This window comes from Pteropus alecto, unplaced genomic scaffold (assembly GCF_000325575.1).
Source record: "Pteropus alecto unplaced genomic scaffold, ASM32557v1 scaffold110, whole genome shotgun sequence".
Classification (NCBI taxonomy): Eukaryota; Metazoa; Chordata; class Mammalia; order Chiroptera; family Pteropodidae; genus Pteropus; species Pteropus alecto.
Window position 1 is genome coordinate 9816518 of NW_006431920.1, and position 25248 is coordinate 9841765.

At 56.8% G+C, this 25248-nt stretch overlaps 2 protein-coding genes across 2 annotated transcripts in view; one reads left to right on the forward strand and one right to left on the reverse strand.

The window, feature by feature from the left end:
• CHPF (chondroitin polymerizing factor) overlaps positions 1-866 on the forward strand; it is a 4637-nt gene extending 3771 nt beyond the window's left edge. Inside the window, 1 exon segment of the mRNA XM_025043267.1 lies at positions 1-866. This exon segment is cut by the window's left edge and continues 51 nt beyond it. Coding sequence (XP_024899035.1) covers positions 1-420 — 420 coding nt within the window. The 3' untranslated portion in view covers positions 421-866.
• A 913-nt stretch (positions 867-1779) lies between these two features.
• Positions 1780-22848, reverse strand: ASIC4 (acid sensing ion channel subunit family member 4). Its single transcript, XM_025043268.1, is given in 12 exon segments — positions 1780-1893; positions 2081-2185; positions 2517-2596; positions 2673-2764; positions 3951-4104; positions 5592-5648; positions 6151-6313; positions 6502-6629; positions 6720-6864; positions 21885-22508; positions 22511-22803; positions 22806-22848. Coding segments are annotated over 12 exon segments (1998 nt in total).
• Positions 22849-25248: the final 2400 nt, after the last annotated feature.

Here is a 25248-nt window from a genome sequence, read left to right on the forward strand (position 1 = left end):
CAGGCCTTCTTTCCCATGCACTTCCAGGCTTTCCACCCAGTCGTGGCCCCACCACAGGGCCCGGGGCCCCCGGAACTGGGCCGAGACACTGGCCGCTTTGATCGCCAGGCAGCCAGCGAGGCCTGCTTCTACAACTCCGACTACGTGGCAGCCCGCGGGCGGCTCGCGGCTGCCTCGGAGCAGGAGGAGGAGCTCCTGGAGAGCTTGGATGTGTATGAGCTGTTCCTGCGCTTCTCGGGCCTGCACGTGCTGCGGGCAGTGGAGCCGGCGCTGCTGCAGCGCTACCGGGCCCAGACCTGCAGCGCGCGGCTCAGCGAGGACCTGTACCATCGCTGTCGCCAGAGTGCCCTGGAGGGCCTGGGCTCCCGCACCCAGCTCGCCATGCTGCTCTTTGAGCAGGAGCAGGGCAACAGCACCTGACTCAGACCTGCACCCCAGACCCCTGGCCTAGTGGCGCTTCTCCTTCAACCACCTAGAGCCACCAGCCAGCCTCTCTGGACAGGGCTGGCCACAGCCCCAGACTCCAGGGTAGCCCACTGGCCCCCTCTCCCTGGCTTTGTGGGTCCTCAGGCTCAGGACAAGCCCTGGGGGAGGTGCCCTCAGAGCCACCCCTTCCTGCTCCAAACCCAGTTTTCTTGTCTTCCCCCTCCCCCCCGACGCTGCTGTTTCAAGCTGTGGCCTCAGTATTTATACAGTGAAGTCTGCCTGACGCCAGCCCTGCCTCTAGGGTCTGAATCCTGGGGGCTGGGCTGTAGATGAGTAGTTGGTGAAGGGGGGAGCTGAGAGGAGGGTGGGGCGTCTCCCAGCTTCTCCCTTCTGGACCCCTGATGAAGCTCCCTGCCTTTAATAAACTGGCTGAATGTGGACTGGTTTTTCTGAGTTTTTGAGAGGTAGACATGGGGGCAGGGAGCACTGGTGATGAGGATGGAGGCTCCCTGTCCTGGCTGGGCCTGGATTTCCTTTTCCCAGGGACCAAGTCATGCATATGCCTAGCCCAGCCCCAGCTCCCAGCTCAGTCACACATACACACAGAGAATTCTTTATGCTGCTTTATTCCTAATTTCATCAGCACTTTATAAAACCAGACTGGAAGCAAAGAGGCCTGAGAAGGCTTCCTTCCCCACCCCCAAACTCAGCCAGGGTCTGAAAGGTCTGCCTGCTCCCTGTGGAGGGGACTTGGAGTGGGGGTGGGGCAGGGGGAATGGGGATGGGGCCAGGCCTGCTGGGCCACCCGCTCCCCCCGCCAAAAGGGGAACTGGGCCCAGAGAAGGGCAGAAAGTAGGAGCAGCCCAGCAGTCCTGACTCCTGGGAGCCCAGCCTCTTCTACTGATACCCTAGGGCCAGGCCCCTGGCTGCCCCTGAATCATCTACCCCCGTAACCCCACCCACCTTCTATATCTGTACCCCCACCCCCACCCCGTCCTCCCTAAATATATACAAATGTACAGAGGATTCCACCCCTGCTGGGGTGGGCCACTCCTCTACCTCCCTCTCTTCTCCCTTCTTCTCCCCTCCACCAGGGCCCATGGCATACTCTCCAGCCCTCGCTGGGCACCAGCATTGGGGCAGGGGGTGTGGACAAGAAGGGCCCTTGTGCAAAGCAGCTGGTGCCCGAGTTGGTGAGAACAGGAACTGAGTCTCCATCCTCCCAGTGAGCAGCGCCCTCACCCCTCAGCCTTGGGCTGCCCCCAGGCCTTCTGTCCCAGGAGCAGGAGGATGCTATGTTGGAGATTGGGGAGGGGTCCCAAACTCCTGGATCCTTTCAGATGCAGCACCATTCTAGCAAGCGAAGTCTTCGAAGAGGCCTCCTGGGGGGCCATGAGGCTGGTGGTGGTTGGGGAGCAGGCTGCTGGCTCCCCCACCTTCAGCCCGGCCCCGGCTTGGGCAGGGACTCTGCAAGGTGAAGAGGGAGAGTTTAAGCCATGCCCCATGCCTCATACAGCCAGGCTTTTCTTGTCCCCTGGGACAGAGACTCCAAGGGAGCCCAGGAACCCCTCCAGCAGGCGGGTACAGAACTCATGGTGGGTACTCAGTCCTGGGAGAAAGTGCTGGCTGCATATTCTGTAGGGCTCACCCTCACCTGCTCCTTCAGCTCCTGCAGCCCCAAAGTGGAGATGCCCCCAGTGGAGGTCCGTAGCGGGGTCTTGGGACGACGCCACACCTTCTTCAGTCGGTCCCAGGACACCTTGGGGTTCAGGGTGGGGAAGAGCAGTGGGCTCAGGAATCTTGGTAAAGAAGGGTGGCCTCGCTAGGCCCACTTTATAGGACTTGCTGCCCAGTGAACCCCCACCAGGACTCCTGGATTCTCCTCACCCTTTCCCTTCTGACTCCTCAGCACCCTTAGGCCTTCTGGTGGCTAGCCGATCAGGGTACCCTGACAAAGAACCCAGAGCTTGACTTTCTAGCCAGAACAGCTCCACCAGGAAGCCTGCCCTGACCCTCTGCTTTTCCCACAGCTCCTTCTCACATCCTACACTCGCCGTCTGGGGGGCCCCCGCGAGGCCCCCTTCCCTTGCCTCATAAATGTAGTCGAGGATCTCCAGCAGCGTAAGGATGCTGGCTCCGATGAATAGGCCCATCTGTCCCCCAAGGTCTCCTAGGGATCACAAGAGCAGGGTCATAGGGAGCAGGGTGAGCTGATCCACCCCCATGGAGTCTGGGCCAGGTCTCACCCAGCAGGGCTGAAAGGCCGTAGGCTGCTCGCTGCTCCATGGCCTCAGAGGTCAGGGCTTCAAAAAAGACATCTAGGACCAGGAAGTTCTCCCTGTGGAGACAGGAAGCAGGGTATCCATGTGGAGTGAACTTCCTCGGGAGGCAGCTGGCAGGGACGTCTCAGGTCCAGCAGATCCTGATCTGAGAGCCCCTGCACGGAGAAGCTGGTGACTGCCCTCAGACTCCCAAAGGCAGTCCCAGATACATGTTAGCTTCACACTTTGATGGTCAGCAAAGGGCCTGCGAGAGCAGAAAGGCCTGGGCCTGACGAATTCTCTCCTTCTCTAAATTCCTGCCTTGTCTAAAGCAGCAAATAGTGTCCATGTTGCCTCATCCCTATACCTCTCTAGAATCTTCAGTAGCTCCCTATTACCCAACAGTCCTCTCCAAAACTCCTCTTCCAGACTTCCAAAACTGCTCACGATCGGATGCACTGTGCCGCTCATCCAAATGGCTTTCTTAGCTTTTTCTCGTCCCCCTGCTCCTCAGGGCGGTCTCCGCATCGTTCCACAGTTCTCTCACTGGGATGCCTCCCCTCTCTCCTCCCTTCTCTTCCTCTCACAGACCCAAATCTGTGGTCCTCAGAGGCCCAGCTCACGCCTCCCCTGCTTCCCACACCCCATTCATGTGCATCTCTCCTCGGGCCTGAGAAGCAGTGCCACACCATCACACGTGGGCTCATCCACAAATTGTAGGCTTTGTGTTGTAAACGTCTCTGTCCTCACAGGACACAGCCCTGGGCCTGGCACTCAGGGGATGCTCAGCATGTGCAGATTGGCGGCAGAGTATCAGACCCAAGGCTCAGTGCGGCCCATCCTGCAGGCCACACATTATTCCTCTCCCAGCCCTTCCAGTTCTTCTCCCGCAGCACAGCATTCACTCAACATGCATCTAACGGCTCCCGGGTTGCCAGGGGAGAAAGACACACAGACAGAGGGTTCTAAAACAATGGGTACGTGCAATGATGGAGATAAACACAGGGTGCTGTGGGAGCTCACATGAAAGGCGTTTGGATCAACAAGGACTTCCCTGGAGGTGGAGACACAGGATGTGACTTGGAGGATGGGTAGGAATTAGTTAGAAGAAAAGGATTATGAAAAGCATTCCTGGCAGAAGACTCATTATTAACAAAGATGCAGTCTATTCCCCATCTCTACCATGCACCAAGCCTACTGAGGGTGGCCTCCACCACACGCACGCAAACACACACTCACACACACACACATGCACACACATACCGTATGTAGGTCTCATTGCGGTTGTACTTCCTGGCCAGGTACCGGGCTGAGCCCCTGTTGGGGATCCTGACCATGGAGATTTCTTTCCCGTAGCGGGTCAGGTTGCAGGGGGTAGGACAGAAACACGGGCCCTCAGAGCCCCCACCCAGGGAGTCTGCAACACAGAGGCACCAACTGCAGTGGGGGGCGGGTGGCCCAGAGGCCCACCAGCTGCAGGGAGAAGGCAGAGGGGCTGTCCCAAGACAGCCGCATCCGTACTGAGGGCTTTCACTGGCCAGCCCTGGCACTGCCTGGAGGAGACTGGCTGGGGGTCCCTTCTTGGACCAGCTTCAGACTATGCAAGGAAGCAGGTAAAGGCAGAACCCCCCCCCCCCCCGCTGGACACCCTCCCACAGGCTTGTCCCTCTGTCCTCCAACCCCCTGGCGTAGGGAGGTCCTCATGGCTCAGAGGGAGGGCACAGCCCATCCGCCAGAGCTAATCGACAGCATGAGACCTCAGACACACAAGGGACTTGAGGAGGATGCTGGGATGAATAGGTGGATGAGAGGATGGATGGATGGATGGATGGATGATGGATGGATGGATGATGGATGGATGGAAGAACAAATGGATGAACAGGATTTATACGCTCAGTATGCTGGGTGTTTTCTGTTCTCCCCTTCGGATCCACTCTTCCTTCTCCTCTGCCTTGTTCTATGCTCAGGAAGCTGAGCTCTGTCAAATGCATCACCTAGACTCTCCTGTCCCCTGGCTTTGGGTTGGGTTTGGCCTCGTCATCTGGATTACTCCAATACTCTTCTGACCAGTCATTCTACTTCTAGTCTCACTCTCTACCTATCCATTCTCCACATCTAATCGGAGTCTCCTTCCTAAAATCTTGCCTTGCCTTAAGCCATTGTTGGTTTCCCAGAGCCTCCTCTACTCTCCCCCGGCCCCTCCTCTGCTCTCTGCCCTCCAGCCACCCTCATCTTTCAGTGCCCCAGACACACGCTCTCTCTGGTCACAAGGTCTTTAGCATGAGCTGTTCCCAGCACCTAAAACATATCGCCCTTTTCACCTGGGTGACTGTTACGCACCCTTCAAGTCTCAGCTAATCTGTCACGTTCTCTAGGAATCCTCCCTGCCTTCCCAGATGGGGCTGCATGCCTCTCCCTGGGGCCTTGTAGGATCCCTGGGGCTCCCCTACCCAAGGAGTGACATGCTGTATCATAATGCCTGTCCATAGCCCTGCCCAGCAGCGAGCGCCACAAGAGCAGGGCTCTTGTTCCCACTCTCACCTCCAGCAGCAGTGCAGGTTGTAAACATCTGTAGAATGAATGTATGAATGAATGAATGAATGAATGATGTACAGATCAGGCAAGACCTATGGACAGACGGGGTTTGCCTTACCCACACTGATAGCCAGCAATGCATTTTCCTCACAGCAAGAGAGGAGTCATTTCACTTCCCCGGAGAGACAACCTGCACCCTACTTCAAAGGTCCTCAGACCCCTGGAGGTATGGGGTAAGGCTCAACCCCCAGGAAGATCCCCCCAGGGAAAGACAGGAAGGAGGAGAGCCAAGGCAGTGAGGAGAAGGGTAGACAGAGGAGTGAAGAGGAGGGTGATGGAGAGGCAGGGAAGGGAAAAGGCAGCACGAACCTAGTGTGTGGTCAGCACACTCGATATAGATATTTGGCGGGCAGATGGTCTCATTGCCTGAAAGGAGAGAAGATTATTCCTGGAGTCTATGGTTGCATCCTCTCTCCCCCACCACATTCTCAAATGTGGGCCTGCACATGCATGTATACATGCCCGAGATGTGCATGTTTGCAAATGCATGTGCAGGCATGAATGTATACATGCTCATGCATATAAGCATGAAAATGTACGCATGCACATAGGCATGCAAACACGCGCACTTGCATGCACACACGTATGCGTGCATATTTGTATGCATGTATTCAAGCACATGCACACAACCCCCATAAGTGCAGTGTCATGAGCACATGCATGCATAGATACATATTACACACATGTGTGTGCATTCCATACACATGTGAACACATGCATAAATTCTCAAACACTCACAGGGGTATAGACATGCATGTTGCGTGTTGTACACATGCGCCTGCCCATGCACATGAGCTGTGCTCTGCCCCTGGAGGTTCTGGAGCCTGGCAGGGTAGCGCGGAGTGCTGGTGGGGAGTGGGGTGCCCACCTGGCATGTGCACCATCCGGCAGTGGCAGCGTTGAAGCACGGCCTCCTTTTCACAGCGCAGCCGGCAGGCAGACACACTGTAGGCCGAGTAGCCCTGAAGCTCAGGCTCCCTGAGCCCACTCTCCGCCCGGCAGTTGCCCCAGGGCTGGGGCAGATAGGTCAGCTGCAGAGGTGGGCATGATGGTGTCATGCCCAGGAGCCCCACTCGGTCCTCCAGCACCCATAGCCCCAGCAAAGTCCATGGGTGGGCTGGCGGGCTATGAGCTTTAGAGGGCCAGTCTGGTCAACATCCCCTCTGAGCCCGAAGGTCCAGCCCCGTGCCCAACCCATTGCCCAGCTAGAGGTGTTCACCCGCTGTTCTTGGCAGGACACGAAGGTCTGGAAGCCTGGGGACACGCCAAAGCCCAGCTGATGGATATAAGGTGGCTCTTCTTGGCTGTGGATCTGCACCCGGATGCCAGCCTCAAACGACGTCTCGTCTGCACAGTGGAGACGGGGACCTTTGGAAAACCATCCCAAGCAGACAGCCCAGGCCAGAGTCCCCAGGTCGGCCTTTCCCGCCTGCATACTTGTCTCTCTCCAGATGGGCAGGTACTCCTCCTGCTGGATGTCCAGCATGATCTCCAGGCCGCTGCCCATGCCCCCCACCCGGCTGGGAAGGGAGCTCTTTGGATCTGCATTGAAGGTATAACACTTCCCATAGCGAGTATAGACCTGGGGTGGGGGAGTGTGAGAGAGAAGAGGAAGGGAGATGAAAGGAGGGACTAAGACGACTCCTTCGGCTTTAGGTTCCCTGTCCCCCCGGGGCCACCAGACCTGCCTGGGCAGCCCTGTCCCATATCCCAGCAGTCAATCTACAGCCCAGTCTCTCACGTGCGTTCTATCTTCTGCCGACATCCTCCCTTAGACGATTAAAAGGCATTAGCAGTTTAACAAATTAATAGCAGAACTTTTGATGTCCTGTCTCCTCATCATTCTTCTCTGAGTAAAGGGCCCCACTATCTACCGAGCCTCTCACATCAGAATCCCTAAATCCTGCCTCTCTCTCTCCCACTCCCCACATCCAATCCAGCAGCTGTGCCGGGCAATTCTACTTTTGAAATCTATTTAGAATCCATCCACTCTCCTTCTATCTCGTGTACCCCCCTTCACCATCGTTTCCCACCTGGCCATTGGTCTCCCTTCAGTCCATCCTTGCCTCTCCGTCCAGGCCATTCACATGGTAGGCCAGAGTGCTCCTTCTAAAATATATAGCTCCAATCAAGTCGCCTGCAGGCTTTAAGCCCAGCAATGGATTTTCATTTCCTAGAAGATAAAGCCAGACTCCTTCCCTAGCTTTCAAGTCTCCACGTGATGTGACCCTCACCTACCTCTCCTGACACTCCACTCCAAGACTTCTGACAAATTCAAACTCCTGGCCTGTCTTCTTCACACTTTTGTTCATGTAGCAACCTCTCCTGGAATGCCCCTCCCCTCATCTTGGCATGGCCAGCTGCTCATCTGTTAAGTCTCAGCTTAATTGTCCCTTCTTCAGACACACACTCGTATATGGCACATATTCACAGCATCACCCTCCACACATCAACATGTCTCTTAGTTTGTTCAAAGTACTTATCAAGACCTGAGATTATCTTGTTTATCTATTTGTCTCCTTGTTCAATGTCCATTTCTTCCCCCTCCCACAGAGTTTATGGTGCACAGGAGCAGTGAACCTGTCTGGTGTCCCAGCACCTGGCTCAATGCCGGGCTGCCAAAAGGACGCTTTAATAAGCAGTCACTGCAGCGCTGAACGAAACCCATCTCCTTTTTCCTCTGCAGAGAGTTCTCCGACATGACCACCAGATGGCGTTGGCGCCCCGGGGATGGAGGCTCAGGCCAGGGTCGTCGCTGCGGTGGGGATTAGCGCGGCAGCTGGGGTGGGGAGGAGGCTGACGGAGAGGCGGATGCAAGTTTCCCCCTGCCAGGCTCACCCCACAGAGACAAGCCCCAGGGTCAAACCCATCACAGGCAGCACCCTCCCTTGGGGCAAGGGGTCAGCGCACTCAATCACTCTCTCTGGCTCCTCCTTGCCTCTCCTTGGGAACATTTTCACAATGGTAAAAGCTGGGAGAAAAGGTGTGAGGCATGTTAGGGAAAAGAGATCCTAAATGCCTAGCTTCAGAGGTCGGGTGTAGGTGGGGGAGGAGCTGGGTCGAAGGCAGCGGGAGTGAGGAGTTCTAAAAACTGGTGAGCTGGCGGTACCCTTGTGGGGCAAGGTGAAGTCTTCCATCTTTGCTAGGTTAGCTAGGTTAACCGTCCTGCTGATTCTCATACTGATTCCTAAAACAAAAACAAGCACCACACAGATCTCAAAACATGACGACATCTACTGAAGCCCCATTTGGTCCACTCAGCAACCCTGGTATCAGGCAGGTTGAATTAGCCAGATTATTACAGATCGGAAACCACAGCTCAGAGAGGTAATGTGACTTGCTCAAGGTCACACGGCTAGTCAGTGGGAGAGATGGAACTTATCTAGATGCAATACACAACCTATTCCTGGAAGGTGCCCAGCCCCCCACCAAGTCTGCCCTACCCTACGCCCCAGCTCCTGTTTCGGCCCCATTCAGCCGCAATGAGACAGGAGTGCGACCCAACCCCCATCTCCTTTCCCCCTATCCCTCCTTTCCTTCCCCGCCACTCCTCCCTACATCTTCCTCTCTCTTCTCCACATCTGCTACTTCTCAACCTCTCAATTTCTCACTTCCTCACCTATCCGTCCCCTCATCCTTCTGCATCCTCATCAACTTCTGGGTTCCAGTCCTTTACCTTGTCTGTATCACCCCTGGCCAACTCCCTGCTGTGTGTGCATCTGTGGGGCAGGAGTGGGCATCGCGGATGGTTCCAGAGCACTTTCTCTGCCCCAGGCACCGTGTTAAATGCTTAACACGTTCTTTCCAATTACACTCTCAAAACACCCTAGATCTTACAGACGAGGAAACCGAGGCTCAGAGAGGTGGGCTGATCTGTCAAGGTCTCCGAGATCAGTGCTTCTCAAACTTTGATATGCACACAAAGCCCCTGGGGATCTTGTCACCAGAGAGAGGAGAATGCTGAAGGAGGCTGGGTGCAAGATTCCTGGGTCCTCATTGGTGTGGGAAAGGCGGACAGGGAGAATATATAAGTATTTGCCCCAAATCTCAAAGCATCACCCTCTTCCTATTTCAGGCCAAGAAGATGCTGGAATCAGCTTTTGCTGATGCAACCAGTTTTGAGCATACGCTCCAGTTGAGAGGCCAAACAAGGCAACGGCTGCGTGGGGAACCCAAGTAGTGAACTGCTCACTCGTGTCCCCCAGCATGCAGTACCTCCTCTGCAGAGCCCTGACTGCCAGCAACTCATAGTTTCTCCACTCCTCAGCTTTATCCACGGACTCTCTGAAGTTAGGAGCCTCGCTTTACCATCTCGGCACCCCAGAGCCCACTGCAAATTGCAGATGGAGGCATGAGGTGGAGGAAGAAGTACAAAGTGAACACTATTGAACACATCCCACTTTGTACCAGGTCCCGTGCTAGATGCCTTTGATCTGTTTTCTCCTTTGAGCCTCTTAGACAACCACGTGAGGTAATATTGTTGCCCCTGTTTAATGATGAGGAAGTGCAGAGAGGGAGAGTGATTTGGCTAAGGACACACAGCAAGTAAATGACAGCTGAGGTTCAAGCAGAACTGAGTCCGATGCCCAAACAGAGTGGGTGCTTATAAAACACCCGGTGGGCATTCGGTGAATGAATGACAGGTAGATTCCTGATCCTGGGCGGGGTTGAGGCAGCCTCCCTACCCAGTACCTCCCACATGGACACATAGACAGGCTGCATGACACTGAGCCCAGCTCTGTGCAGGGCCAAGCCAGTGGGGAAGGCTTTGGCTCCAATGGCTTTGGAGGGGAGTAGTTATCTGGCACCCCTGCCTTAAAGGTGGCTGTGAAGAGGGGAGGGTTGACAAAGGAAGATAGGTAGAAAGACTCTGGGTCTGATAGATATACTCTGTGGGGAGTGGACAGGCCAGACTGGCAGAGCTAGGCCACCTGCATGACCCCATTAAGGCCCAACTGCTGGGCAGAGCAGAGTGTTGCTCCGGAGATGGTCCCTGGGCCAGGCAGGCAGCGGCGGGTGGAGCCGCCGGCTCCTAAGTGGCAGAACTCTTGTAGCGGCACAGCCCATAGCCTCTTCCATGGAGACGGCACGGCTGCTCAGCCACAAGGTCCCACTGCCTGTCCATTGCTCTCTCCCCATGGACTGGCCCGGAAGGAGGGTGTGTGTACAGCAGTTGAGACTCCAGGGCTCAGCTATGGAAAGGGGCAGGTTCCAGGCCAGGATGTGCCCTGATGGGTCGAGGGGCTATTTCCAGATCACCCACCACCAGCTCTCAGCCTCTGGACCCTGCCCCCATCTCAGACCCACCTCCTCCTTCAGTCTGGCCCTCCCCCTTCTTGGCCCTCCCTTGTTTTCTGCCTTAGCTCCCAGGTCCACCCTCCTGCCCTAAGCTAAGCATGTGGCCTCCCAGAGCCCTTCTGGACCTAGGCTGGGCAGCTTCTGGATGAAAATCTGTCCGAACTGCATGCAGATCCTCGGAGTCCTCCAGCGCCTTCCTTCGGGCCAGCCTCTGCCTGTCTCTCTCTGACCACCTCTCCTTCAGTGTCAGCCTGGCCCTGCCCAGGGTCGGTCTGTCTCCCTAGGCTCTGTTCCCTGATCTCAGTCTGTCTCTCAAATCCTTCCCTATCTTCCTGGCTTGTCTGTCCTCAGCTTCTGATCAATTATCCATCTGGCCTCTGTTTCTTTGTCCCTTGCCCTCCGTCTGCCTGTCCATCCCCATGGCCTCTTTCTTTCCCTCCCACAGGCCTGGCTGCCCCCCCAACCTTTCTATTCCTTAGCCATCTGCATCTCCATCCTGTTTGCTTTCCTTTCTGTCTATCCCTTAATCTAGCTGTCCAGTCTCTGTCTCTTGTCTTCCTCCTAGACTTTCCCCCGGGCCTGAGGCCAACCCCGTCTCCCAGCCAGGAACCCTTCCTCTGGAGCTCTCTTTCCCGGGTTGTCTGTCCTCAGCTTCTGATCAATTATCCATCTGGCCTCTGTTTCTTTGTCCCTTGCCCTCTGTCTGCCTGTCCATCCCCATGGCCTCTTTCTTTCCCTCCCACAGGCCTGGCTGCCCCCCAACCTTTCTATTCCTTAGCCATCTGCATCTCCATCCTGTTTGCTTTCCTTTCTGTCTATCCCTTAATCTAGCTGTCCAGTCTCTGTCTCTTGTCTTCCTCCTAGACTTTCCCCCGGGCCTGAGGCCAACCCCGTCTCCCAGCCAGGAACCCTTCCTCTGGAGCTCTCCCCTCCTCCCTCCACTTCCTCCAGGTCTGCTCCAGACAATGATCAGGGGTTGAGAGAGATCTGAGCAATGGCTTTTCTCAGTCCCTTGAATTACATCTAACCACAGCTCCCATTTCTCCTGACTGGCTCAGCTTGCAGTCCCCCCAACTCCTCCCCACCTCTCATCCTCCCTACAGTCACAGAGCCCACGGGGTTAACAGGCAATTAGCAGGTCCTGGGCTCAGAGCTGTGAGGGAGCCCCCGATTCCCCCACCTCCAAGAGATAAGGAGCCACCAGGAGCAGCCAGAGGCTGGGCTAATCCCGTAGCTAATCTGCGGCCTGGGCTTTATCTCCACTGCCTTCTGGGCACCCTGCCTCTGCCAAGGCCCTGGCACCTCTCCCCTCACTTTTCCATGGCAGCTTCATTCTTCCAAATTCCATCAGCCCTCCCCTGCTGCAGTCCAGCCCCATACCTCTCACTTAGGCTCCTGGGATCAACAACCCTTAACCCTGCAGTGCCCTGGGGTCCAGATTGGACCAGTGGAAGAGGGTGATCTTCATACACCCTGGACTGTGACTAGCACCCCAGGGGCAGACAGCTCCCAGCCCAGCTTTCTGCAGGGGTGGCCGAAGTATCCAGGTTCAAAGGCTTCTCCTTTCTATCCTTGCCCTGGGCAAAGGAAGGAAGATGACACCAACTCAGAAAGCCTGAAGTGTCTGTGCTGGAGGTGACTCAGTTCAAACTCTCTCTGTACAAAGGCCAAAACACAAGGCTAGAGATGGCAAGGTGCATATCTAAGGGCACTCAGTAAAAAAAGGGGCAAATTTTGAATGAGGACCCAGTCTCCCTTCCCCAGAGGTGACCTATTAACCTCAGTCACCTCTGGGAGTCAAGAGACACTGGTTCCAGCTCCAGCTCTGCCACTGACGGCCTGTGTAACCTTGGTTAGTAAAGTGATTTTTTGACTTCTCTGAACCTCAGTTTCCTCCTCTGTCAAGTGGAGATAGAAATTCCTGCCTGACTTATTTCACAGTTTGATTGTCTCAAAAGAGACAAAGTATGAAAGCCATTTGCAAAGTGAAATCATACATGAGGACTCAATATTAGTAATAATAGTGCTGTAGAGTCCAATAAGAATCAAGCCAGGGCAGAGACTGACCATTGGATGTGGTGCTGGAAATAGATCCACATAAGCTTCATGACACGGGGAAAGGGCACATATTTTGGAGCCTGACAGAACAGGGTTCAAATCCTGGCTCTGCCACTAACTTTGGACAAACAACGGTGGGTGTGTGATTTAACCTAAGCCTTGGATTGCTCATTCGCAGAAGGGCTCTTCCTCCTAAGGCTAGTCATGAGAATCAGATGCCTAGGAGGTGCTCAAGAAAGGCGGGGAGCCCGTTTTGATCTTGGATTCCCACTGGGCGCACTGGCACAAGGCCTCACACACTTTGGTAAAGGCTCTCTTGGCAATTTGGAAGAGACGGTGCTTTGGAGAGGACGGAGCTCTGCCAGAGTGAAATCTCCATACTCTGGGATAGGGCTCTCCCTCCAGATGGGAAGCGGTACAGAGGTCACAGGCCAGGAAGCCCAATATGGTTCACATCTGGGCCCTCCCCTTACTGTCTGTGACACAGATTCAGTCATTTAACCTCTCAGGTCCTCCATTTCTCATCTGTAAAATGAGAATAATAATAATAGGCACCCTTCAGAGGTGTTATGAGGTGTTACGTAAATAAGAGCCACAGTTAACATTTATTTAGTGCTTCCTCTGTGCCAAGCACAGTCCTAAGCACTATATATAAATAACTCCTTAATCCTCACAAAAACCCTAAACTAGAGGTCTCGTATCATCTCTATTTTACAGACAAGATAGGAGGCCCAGAGAAGGTAAGGAGCCTACCAGGGTCACATAATGTGGCGGAACAGGGGACCAGGCAGTCTGGTGTTGAAATCTGCGCTCACGAGCACTCTACGATCAGACACACCTGGCACCGCACTGACAAACAGTAGGTGCTCAAGAAATGGCAGGTGATCAAACAACACTTATTTGTCCAACACGACTCCTGGAGCCTGTACAGTGTGTCAGGTACTGTGCTTGGTGCTGGGGATGATTCAGGGAACCAAATAGACAGTCTCTGAGGGTTGCTGTCTGTCTGCAGAGACATTCGTTCATTTGAAAAGTGTTCATTAAGCACCTACACTCTGAGCCAGGTGTACAGCGGTGTCACACAAAACCAATAATCACAGGTATAGACAGATCGTTACTAGTCGTAATTGCTAAGATGGGGAGACTGGCGCAAGTCGTCTGACGGTGGAACAGGGGTTCGATTGGGTTGGAGATTAAAGCTTCTCAGAGCGAGCCCAATCACCCACCCTGGAAGGGCACAGTCGGACAGAGTGAAAATACCCACACCCCAAGCAGGCCTGGCCCCCTCCCCTACCACATAGTCAACACAGCGCCCCAACTTCCGCCTCCACAGCCACCCCAGTGCTTTTCAGGGCGACTTCCTCCCCAAGTAGAAGTGCTGTGGCTGGAAGAGGAAATGGGCTGCAGGGTTCGTTCAGATGTAAATGCGTGAGGGGTGGTGGAAGAGGCATAGGAGCTGGGTCAAAGCCGGGTGACTCCGAGCTGAGGCCGAGCTGGAGCTGGCAGCCGGGGAGCTTGGGGCCACCGACCAAGGCGGTGATTCCAGGGGAGCGCCGCATTTGCACCGGAGAGGAGAGCGCGGGGCCTCCACGGCTCGGATAAACCACCAAACCTATTCCCAGGTAACGACCGCTTAGGCCTTAAACCCTAGAAAGTCAATTTTCCTGGCGGGAATATTTTTAATTCGTAACGAAGTCCTTCCTGGCGTTCCCGCCCCTCAATGCAAAGTTATGCGCTAAGAGTTTTGCTGACACAGTGGAGCACACATCCACTGCCGGACCGGAGTTCAGGTTCCGAGACCGAGAAGGTGGTGGTGGCGACGGCGTGTGGGTGGGTTTGCGCCGCTCCCGGCTCCGTCGCCCCCCAGTCCTGCACGCGCACCTCGGCGTCCAGGCTGGGCCCACTCGCACCCAGAAGGCCGCACCCTGCGCCTCGCGCGCTCGCCGCCCCCTCCTCCCTCCCGCGGGGCAGGCATCCATCACCGCTCCCCAGCGCCCTCCCTCCCGTCTCCTCCGGGCTCCTCCGCTCTCCTCCCCGGGTTTGCCTCATTTGCATTCCCTCGGCTCCCGGCTGCTCGGCAAAGTGACCTCCGCACACAGCGGCGCCAGAGGCTTCCACCGCGGAGGGAGCCACTGCTGCCCGCCGCCCTCCCGGCCAAGGAGGGGCGAGGGGGCGCGAGCCTGGACGGCGAGGCGGGGGCCGGGCAGAGGGCTGCAGAACCGACGCCGACTGGCGGGCCCGGGAGCAGCGGGAAAGGCCTGGTGCGCTGAGGGATTCGCGTGGGATTTGAACCCGCGACCTCGGGTGCCCAGCGGCGCGAGAGTGGGACTTGGAGGGAAGCACCAGGCCCGCGAAGCTGCGCCCCAGAAACGGAATCCCTGCTCGGAACCTGGGGTTCTCCAATACCCCGTTTCCCTCTCCTCGCACCTCCACTGGAGAGGGGCCAGCCGTATGGGGCAGTCGCCCAGGGGTCTCCAGCCCTCCTGGGGGCTGCCCAGCCCCGCTCCCTGCTCCCCCGGCCCCCCGGCCGCCTCCCCTCCCCCCGTTTGGTATTTACACCTTTCACACATTTGTAAGCTATTATCCTGTCCACGCTTAGTCACCGCTGAGCCAAGCGCCACGGATTTAGCTCCTTTAATCTTTCCTCCTAAATCAATCCTCCATTTCCCCTTAATCATCCCGTGGCTCCTCTCTGAACTCTCGCTGCTGCCTCGGCTGCTGCAGCCGATGCCTGTCTCTCTGGAACGGCTCCCCCTCCAACCCAAAACGGGTGTCCCAAGGGCATGGTGGACATTTGGGGAGGTGGGTTGGATTTCCAGCGCTGCCAGCCCCCCCCCTCGCCCCGCCCCCGGCCTGGGAGCCAGGGCAAGAAGGGCAGACACTCTCTCCCGCTTCAGGAAAACACAACACTCTGAACCCTCCTGTCTCTCCCCGGGGGTCTCTGTCCCCCTCCTGCCTTCCCACCCCCATTTACCTGGGATGGTTCCAAGACCCTAAGCCTGCACCATGATTTGCAAAAAATAAAATAAAATAAAATTACCCCAGAAACCACCCTCGAGCCTCCTGTCCACGGTTCTGGTTGTCCCCACCCCCTCTGCCCAGCTGCTTTAAGGAGGTGGCATTGCCAGGGAGAGCCTGGAAGGGCAAGGAAACACTGACAACTCACCAGCCTGAGGCCGCCCTCTCCTCCCCTCCTCCAGGGTGGCTGTCCATCTCTCCTAGGCCACCCTCAGCCTGCACCCAGCATTCACTCCTCCTCAGCCCAGGGGCCACAACCTGGGGCTCGGCCCTCTCTGTCCCCCATGCCTGATCCATCTTGCCCTTCCCCCCTCCCCCCAACTGGCAGCCCTGTCACCAGCCACGAGAGGGAGCAGATTCCTCTGGGAAGCAGAAGGGCAAGGGTGGGGGTCCAGGAAGGAGCATGGGTAGGGAAGAAAGAGGGAGGACCAGAAGGGGACGTGGGGGCCATTTCTTCAAATGCTAATCAACATCTTCCGGCAGCGCTGGAGAAGCCGAGCTGATAATGAGCCCAGTTCGGGGCTGATTCCTGATTAATGAAGAGGCCACAGGGCTGTTGAGTGCGGCCGGGTGGGGCATGTCCCTCATGGCATCTCCTGCTGCCCTTGCAGACCAGCCCTCTGTAACAGTAACAGCTACCGCCCTTGGCTGCGGAGCCAACACCGCTCAAACCCCACTCTGCCAACTCCACTGGCCAATGGGAAGCAGCCAGGTTGAGAGCGCCCCCTCCAGGAGGGCCTGAGGGGCAGCAGCCGGTGGGCGGGCAGAAGGCGAGGACAAGCACACCGGGTTTCTGCAATCTTTGAGTTGTGGGTAGCCCTCAGAATATTATTTTTAAATAGAAAAAAAAATTTATTAAAATGATCAAGGTTTAGGGCTTCTCTGGAGAAATTGGAAGATCTACCCCACCCCCTCCACCGCCAACACTGGGCGTCCCCAATCATAGGGCAACAGTTAGCTGGGGCTGCTCCCTTCAAGGATAAGCCCCCTTGGGTTCTCCTCAACGCCCCCACCCCTTCCCTACTGTGTCCCCTCCCGAACTTGACCTGCCTGGCTCCTGAAGGCAGGACCAAGCCCAAACTAGGTATTGAATAAAATGTTCTCGAGGTTCATGCCTCGGGAGAACGTGGGACCACACGGGACAGAGGTGTGGGGGTGGTCAGAGGTAAGTTCATCTGGTGGTAAAAGCCCTGGACCAACCCCAGTGGGAGCCCCCTCCCTTACGGAGTCAAGGAGGAGAGGGGCTGCCCTCAGGCCTTTGGAGCCAGTGGCAAAGGTATGGAGTTGAGATGTGCATGACGTGGCCCCTGGCACAATCAGGGATGGGAGCAGAGACTATCAATATTGGCCTGACCGTGCCAGAGGAGGGAACAGGGGCTCAGGAGGAAGCTGGGCCAGAGGCAGGGGATTGCTAGGGGTCTCGAATTGGGGGCTAGGGGCGCCGGAGGTGGATAGAGGGCCTACATGCTGCTCTCCTTGCCTCAGAGCTGTCCTGGGTGGCAGCTGAGGTGGGGCTAGGAGAGGAGGGAGAAGGGCAGGGAGGGGGACTGCCCAGCTGGAAGAGGCCTTGTCTAATTGTGCCTGATTAGTAGAGAGGAAGAGAACAGGGCGAGTGATTAATAGTCGCGGCAGTCACCAGCATGTGTGGAAGGAGGGTTGGGAGGGGGAGGGAACTCAGAGCTGAGAGAGAATAGAGACAGTGAAGCGCCCACAGGTCCCTGGCCACCCGCCCCTCCAGGGGCTGCTTGGACCCGGGAAGATCCCACAGAGAAGGGTAGGGTCTTATCCCTGCCTCCTCAAGGTTTCTCCATCTCCCCCATGCCTCAATTTCCAAGACAATAGAACGGAAAAGACCAAGGTCATGTCCTGTACCTGGAAAGAAAGGTGTATTGCTCGTGTGGTGTTTCCGGACACCTTGATGTCCCCAAACACAGGCCCTCTCCTCAGCTGAAACCTCAGCTCAGAGATCAGATGCTGGGCTTCCGATCCCAGCACACGGCATTGCCTTATATCCTTTGATACCAGTTGGAGTTCCTAGCCTCACCCAGTCTGGTGGTCTGAGCCTCTTGCATAGGACCAGAGCTGTACTGTTCAATACAGCAGCCACTAGCCATGTGCGGCCATTTGAATTGAACATTCCTTTTTCTCTGTCATACTAATCACATTTCCGATGCTCAGTAGCCATTGTGGCTAGTTACCACCATGTGGGGCAGCACGGATACAAAACATTTCCATTATCACAGAATGTTCTGTGGGATAGCACTGATGGCTCATGTGTGTGCACACTCCTGCACCTGTGCATGTGTGCATGAATATTTGGGAGGGTTGGATAGCATGGGGACACTGTAATAGGGGAAGGGAAGAGTGTGAGGCTGAGGGTCTAGAAAGGGGAAAGGCTGGGCGATGGAGGGTGACGAAGGTGCTGGCACCTGGGTCAGAAAACAGCAGGTGATGCTGGGAACGGTCAGGTCAAAGGGAGCCAGGAGTTGGGGTGGCGGCATTATAACAGCTGACACTTCCAGAGTGCACACTATACGCATGCCGGGCAGTGTGCTAAGCCATCTCTTTAATCCTCACAACCACCTAGATGTTTAAGTTCTAATATTCTATTTAATAACTATGGAAACTGATGCTTATGGAAGCTTTTTGACTTCTCCAAGGGCACACAGCTGAAAGGGTCAAGCCAGGGTTCAAATCCACATGGTCTGGCTCCAGAACCTACACACTTGGCCGCCCCACCATATAAGTCCCCAGCCGAGAAGAGATGCTAAATTTTAGAGCCACCTTTGCAATTTACAGAGCTAAAGAAATGAAGCCTAGGGAGAAAGAGTAATTTCTGCCTTCTAGTAAGTGGGCAGGCTGATAGCAAGCTGCAATGGGGAAAGTCTAGATGGGGCTTGGAGCCCTGGGGCAGAGGAGCAGGTGGTAGGAGGAAACTGGGAGGAAGGGGAGGACATACAGGTAGTGATGAAGGTAGGAGGTTGGCATGAGACTGGGTGAGTAGGGGGAAAGGAGAGAAGAGCTGGGTGGGCTAGGTGGAGGGGAGCAGGGGTGGAGAGGCGAGAGCATCCTCACAACCCAGGAGCCCTCTCTCCAAATCTTGTCTAACCCAGCCTGGCTCATCCCCTAAGCCTTCCCAGCTCTCTTCAGCCCAGAGTGTCCTCCCTCCCTGAACCCAGGCTCTTACTATCCATGTACCTAGTTTAGCAGTTAATCCTGGCACCACACAAAACCACATGACTTACGCAGCTGGTTAATTCTTGCATCGTTGGGTAAGCTTTTGCGTGTTCCTGTCCCCACTCCGTCATGAGACTATAGGCTGCTTGAGGACAGGGATTAGGGACTAGGGCTTCTCTTCTTTGTTTTTCCTCCCGCAGCACCTGGCAGGGAGCCTGGCGCATGGCAGGCGCCATGTTGACTGATTGAGTGAGTGACTGATTGGGAGTCAGTGAGGGGATATCAGGGAGCGTGGGGTAGGGGGGCGGGGAGCAATCACAGTGGTAACAGAAGCAAGAGAAGCAGCTTAGGGGACTGGGGGAGGGCACATTACCCGGAGTAAAAATAGGCTGGAAAATGTGACATTTATTAACTTGGATTCCAGAGGAAAGGTCACAGCAGAGTGGGGAGTAGAAAGGAGGAAACAGGGAAAGAAACGGAAAATACACAACAGCCCCTTACTCAAAGCCATTCTCTGTCACTGACCATTTCACCACCCACACCCTCGCGGGTTCTCCACCCACTGGTCCCGGCACCCATCTCTCCACCAGAGGTCCCAAACCCCTATCATGGCCCCATGTTCTCACCACAGAGTTCATCATGGACCTCGTGTCCTCATCAGAGACCCTATGTCTTCGTCTTCATACCTCTTCTCCCATTTTTCCCCCACAATACACTCCATTTTGCCCATTGCTACGGATCATGGGCCCCCATCCCAACCCATAATCCTAGACCTTGAGAATTTGCAGCAGTCTCAGCCCTAAAATGCCAGATCCAACACTCAGTTACACTCAGCAGATGAGAGTAGGGTACAGGCCGAAGGCTATGGGGTCGAGGCTGGGCAGGGGACAGGGAGAGCAGGATCCAAAGGGAAATTCCTGTTCCTCAATGCTCGCTCTGCCCCTCTGCCCCTCACCGTCCTGCCACAGCCCCGGAGCTGAGGCCCACAGTCTTGTGCTGTCCTCCTCTCTCCAGTGCCGTGCACGAAAGGGCCTGTGGGATCCACCTTTATCCCTGCTGGGGCATCCCCAGGATTCAGAGGGACTCGCCAGCCTTGGTCAGGGGACTCCCTGTTCCCATATTCCCAGCGTGTCCTCCCATCCCGGAGCCCAGGCGGGAAACCCTTCCGCCCTCACCTGGTTCCCTGGGCCTTCCATCTCTCCCTCCCCTGCCCTCCCACTGAGCTTTCGTCACTCTTCCCCTTCCCTTTCCACCCCCAGCCGGGGCCGGGACATAAACTCCTGCTCAGGGACACAAAGCCCCCATTGATTTCTGCCCAACGGCACCTGCTAAGACTGGGCTCCACCAATTCAGAGGGGTGAGGGTGCTAAGCAGAAGAGCCCCAAGCCTCCAAGAGGCCACGTTGAGTCTCCGTACCCCACGTCTTTTAGGGGGAACTCTCACCACCCTGGCTTTGGCAGCGGTGATTTTTTTTCCTAAAAGAACGTTTGTAGCCGGACGACAGGTCAGCGTCCCCTGACTCCTCTCCTGGCACAGTCCTCTCCCTCCTGTCCCTTCCTCCATTTCTAACCATCTCCCCTCAAAAAAACAAAACAAAACAAAACAAACAGAAAAAAAACAGTGGCAGGACTCAGAGGCTGCAAGAGTGGTGAGGCAAGGTGCCTGGTGGCCGCATGTTTCCTGGCCGTGCTGAGGCAGTGAGTGAGTGAGCAGGGGGCGCTGGACTGTGAGGAGGGAAAGTCCCATCTCTGGGGCTGGCTCTGGAGGCTGGGCTGCCGCGGGCACCACGTTCACATCACATATTTGCATATGTGCTGGGCACTGGTGACACACATGAAAATGTACACAATGCTGGGAGTAAACCGGACTGGGGACAGGCATCTCGAGCACCAGGAATAATAGATACCCTGTGACCGCATGAACAGAGCTGACAGACAGACAGCATACAAGGCACACTCCCCACACTCACACACCGATTGTGGGAGGTGTGCCTGGGAGGGCAGTCCGAGCCGACACTCCGCTCCCAGCGAGAGCATGTGTCTCTGTGTTCACACATGTGAGAGATGGTGCCAGCAAGCCCCACATGGGAGAAGGGGTTGAGAGAGATGGCAGGGTGTCACAGCAGGGGATGGCATCCACACCGTGACCCTGTCCTCGGCAGCTAAGAGCTGGGATGTGGGCATGAAGATGAGTAGCTCTCTGGGTGTGTGGGTGTGCAGGTGTGCACGTGAGTGTAGTGGCAGAGACACTGAGTGTGTGCGACAGGGAGTGTGCAGGAAACTGTGTCCCCGAGCAGTAGGGGTGTATGTGTGTATGTGTGCTGGGCAGCAGTGAGGGCGAGCCATGCACATGAGTGAATGAGTGATTCTCAGTGTCAGAGCCAGAGCCGGGCAAGGGAGCGGCAGGAACCAGGAAACAGAGGGAGGGACTGGAAAGCGGGAGAAGCCAGAAGGGCAGCATGAAAGAGGGATGTGTGAGAGAGCCTGTGAAAGGGGGTGTGTGTAAGAGACACACAGAGACAGAGAAGAGACACTGGCCCCCAGTGTACACGAAGATCATCGATCCAGCTTGCCAGTCTGGCCAGCTCCCCAGGAGGCAGTCTGAGTTCCTCCCTTGCCGGAGCCCCCCAAACACCCTCTCCCCATCACCCTCATTTGGTGAGGAGAAGAATCCAGTAGCTACAGCAGAAAAAGAGAGCGAGAGAAAAGTGGGGTCACTTGGTCCAGCCTTGGCATGGTGTATTACTTCCCCGCAAGCTGACCAGCTTTGGGGCCGCTGGGCCCACTCCAGGACCCCCGGCCTCAGACCTGGGCACTGCAGCAGCAGCAGAGCCAAGAAGAGGAGCAGCGGCAGCGCCAGGGTAAGCCCTTCAGTGTCCCCTGCTCCACGGCTCGGGAGCCAGAGGGAAACACCAGGCTTGGGGCGACGCGAAGCCAGCCTCTGGTGGCGGAAGAAAGGGAAGCCGTGTTGAGGATGCCCCCATGCACCATCCCCCACCCCTCGCCAGCCTCTGGCCACCCTAGGCCAGGCGGGCCAGCTGGCAGGACTCACCACAGAGAAGTTGCTGGCGGAGCAGTGATGCCCACTGAAGTTGCAGCTCTTGAGCATGTCGGCAAGCTGGTGGCCAGTGCGGTTGAGGATGTCTACCATGTCAGGCTCTGGGTAGCGCAGGCCAGCGGCACGGTGCCCGTCCCGGTCTTTGGGGGGCAGCCCTGTCAGATTGGCCAGGTGGAAGATGTCGGCGTCGCTGAGTGCCGAATGCCGGAAGCGGTTGATGTTGCAGAGGGTGACAGCCGGGAAGCCTGCCACTGGGGCTGGGGCAGCGGGGTCCATTACCACCAGGTGAGGCCAGGTCAGGTAGCCCCGGGCCAGGCCTGCTGCCTGGTACAGGAAGGCAGCCAACGAGGTGAGTAGGGCCAGTGCCCACAGGGTTCTGCGAAGTCCATGGGGGCCTGGGCCACAGGCCCGGCCCAGCCCATGCAGAGTGCTCGTGCTGGCAAAGGTGGCTAAGTCCCTGGGTGCTGCTGCCCCCCTTGCAGCCCCCAGGAGGCTCTGCTCATCCCCTGCCTCCTTCTCCTTGGGTTTCGCATCCTCCTCTGCAAATTTGATTTTGCACACAATCTCGATCGGCATCTGTCCCCCGCTGCTGGGACTAGCCAGAGCCTCCCTGCCCCTGTCCCTCCCTGGCCAGCAGTCCCCGGTGCCCTCCGGAGTGGCGGTGGTGGCAGCGGCTGCTCTTCTAAACTCAGGGCAAGCAGGAGGAGGACAGGGACAGGGTGGGGGCCCGGGGTGGGGGAGTCACTCCCACTCCCAGCAGCTCCGCAGCCCTGGTGCTGCCTCTGCCGCTGCTGCCTCTGCTGCCGCTTGTCTCTCTCCTCGATCGTCTCCTTGTGGCTTCCCTTATCAGCACCAGCACAGCTGTCAGCCCCTGCGTGTGTCCCTGCGAGCGAGCGAGTGAGCGAGGGAGCAGCGCGGCTCCGCCACGCCGTGCAGCCCCAGCCGCTCTGCTCAGCATGTGCTCCGGAGCCCACCCCGTGCTTAATAATTCAGGACATGTCAACAGCGTTTCACCGGCGGCACGGGCAGCAGGAGCCAGGCCAGGGGAGGGGGCAGCCCCCAGCCCAGGACAGGGATCCCCGGTCTCTGCTTGAGATCTTGTCGGGCTGTCCCCCAAACTCTTGCTATATATACCCTAGTCACTCATGGGGTCCTCAGATGGTCCCACTCCCAGGCCACACAGGGAAGAGTGCTGCACCCAGAGTCCTCAGCTCATTCTGCCACTTTTGGACCACGCCCCAGGAGGGGTCAGCCAACTCCATCGTCCAGCTCCTGGCCTCCCTGATTCCTGACTCCAGCACCCAGCCACCACCTGACCCCACTACCCGACTCACAGCGGCTTCCAGAAACTCCTTAGGAGAGCCACTTGTTTGAATGGGGGGGGGCGGGGGCAGAGGAAGGCAGGATAGACAGATGAGGGGACAATGGCGAGGCCACCAAGATTCTTGGCTTCACTTAGAGCTTTGCTCCTGATTTCCACACCTACCATACCCCACCCCTGCCCCCCATGCCGGCCACCCCTCCACCACTTTGCCCCACCCCCAAACTCTTTGTGTGTGTGTGTGTGTGTGTGTGTGTGTGTGTGTGTGTGTGAGAGAGTGACAGGGAGCATCAGGGAGGGAGGGAAGGAGGGAGGGAGTGTGTGTGTGTGTGTGTGTGTGTGTGTGTGTGTGTGTGTGTGAGAGTGACAGGGGGCACCCAGACCGATGTGCACATCTGTGGCCACTGCTTCCCTAAATGTTTCTCAAATTTCTAGCCACAAGCTGAGGGAGGTGGAGGCCAATGGGCAGAGATGCCAAATGGGGGTACTGGAGGGAGTAGAAACGTGCAGGGCTTAGATGGCAGGGAGTGTAAGCCTGAAGAGACAGATGCAGAGTGGGCAGGGTGGCCCTGGGGTGGCTGCTGTCCTGCGGGGGGAGCCAGCATGTGGGCTGTTATCACAGGCAGGGACAGCCCCTGGTGGCAGGCCAGGAAGAGATGCCCCCAGGGTGGGGGGGTCACGGTGGGGGAAGCCTGTGCTCTCTGGGGTGCCCTGGGAGAGCATGAACCCTCATGGGGGAGGAAGCGCTTGTCCCCTAGAGGAAAGGGGGGGCTGATTAATCGGGGCGCTAATGAGCAGCAGGGAGAGGAAGCTCAGAGGGGCGGGGGGGAGGCGGCTCCATCGATCTGAGCCGCGGAACCAGCAGCTGAAAAAAAAGTGAGAAGGGAATCGATCTGAGGGGAACGGCAGCTGCTGGGGATTAGAGCCTGAGGTCCACCCGCTGCCCGCTGCCCCTGCCCGGAGGCGTCTGCCCCTCCCCTGCACTGGGCCTGCCCCACGGGTTGCAGACCCTGCCTGGCCCCAGAGGAAGGGCCCAGCGATGGCTCCCCTGGGGGCCAGGGAGCCACTCTGCCCAACCTGGGCTGTAAGACTAGTCAGCCCTGTCATCACAGACCACCCCAGCATGAATCCCACCCACCCCTGGCCATGCATGACACTCTGCCGGGGCTGTCCTCAGCCTCTCATCAAAGTAGCTTCCTGGGGGGCGGGGGGGGCGGGCACTGTAGCTGGGCTTCCCCTCAAGTTGGCTCCCCCAAGCTGGGAAGATAAGACCCCTGGGGTCAGGGGCTGCATCTGACAGCATCCCAAAGGGAAAGCAGCTGCTGAGTTAGCGCTCAGAGTCGACTGACCGCAGATAGCACCCAGTCTCGGACCTCCCTCCAGGCAGCCCCCCTCCTGTACACCTCCCTCCCTGCTAGACTTCCAGTCTAGACCCTTCCAGCACTTCCTCTCCCACCTCCAGTCTTGCTCTTCCCCTTTCTCCTAGTATTGATTTTTCTTTACTGGGTTTTTTTTTTTTTTAAGGTGATTTAATTGCTTTTTTTAAGGTTACTTCAGTCTGGGTCTCTGCCAAGAACGTGGGGGACTGCCCCCCAAGCTTTCCCTAGTACTCGTTGCCGCCTTGGACTCAGTGCATGACCCTAAATTGTCCTGCCACCCATTGAAATCATGGGGTCACACTTCCCCCAACATGCTGGCCTCCATCATCAGCGGAAAGTCCACCCTCTGTCTTCCCGAGGGCCTGGCAGGAAGCCTTCAACCTCTAGAAGGAAGCAAGTTGGGTGGTAACCCAGTGTGGGAGGAGGAGGGAGGTTCCACGCCACTGGGAAGTGGAACAGCAGTTAACTGCATGCACCTCCCCCCACCACTGCCCCACAACCAGCTGTCTCCAATTGTCCCCAAGTCCCCATCATCTCAGTCTCCCAGACTCCCAGGAATCTGGTTATGCTTGGTGGGAGTCCCCCCCCCCCACCACACATCCTGTCAGCCCATCTTTTGGTCATCCCCCCACACCTCCTCTTCTGTTCCCCTCTTCCC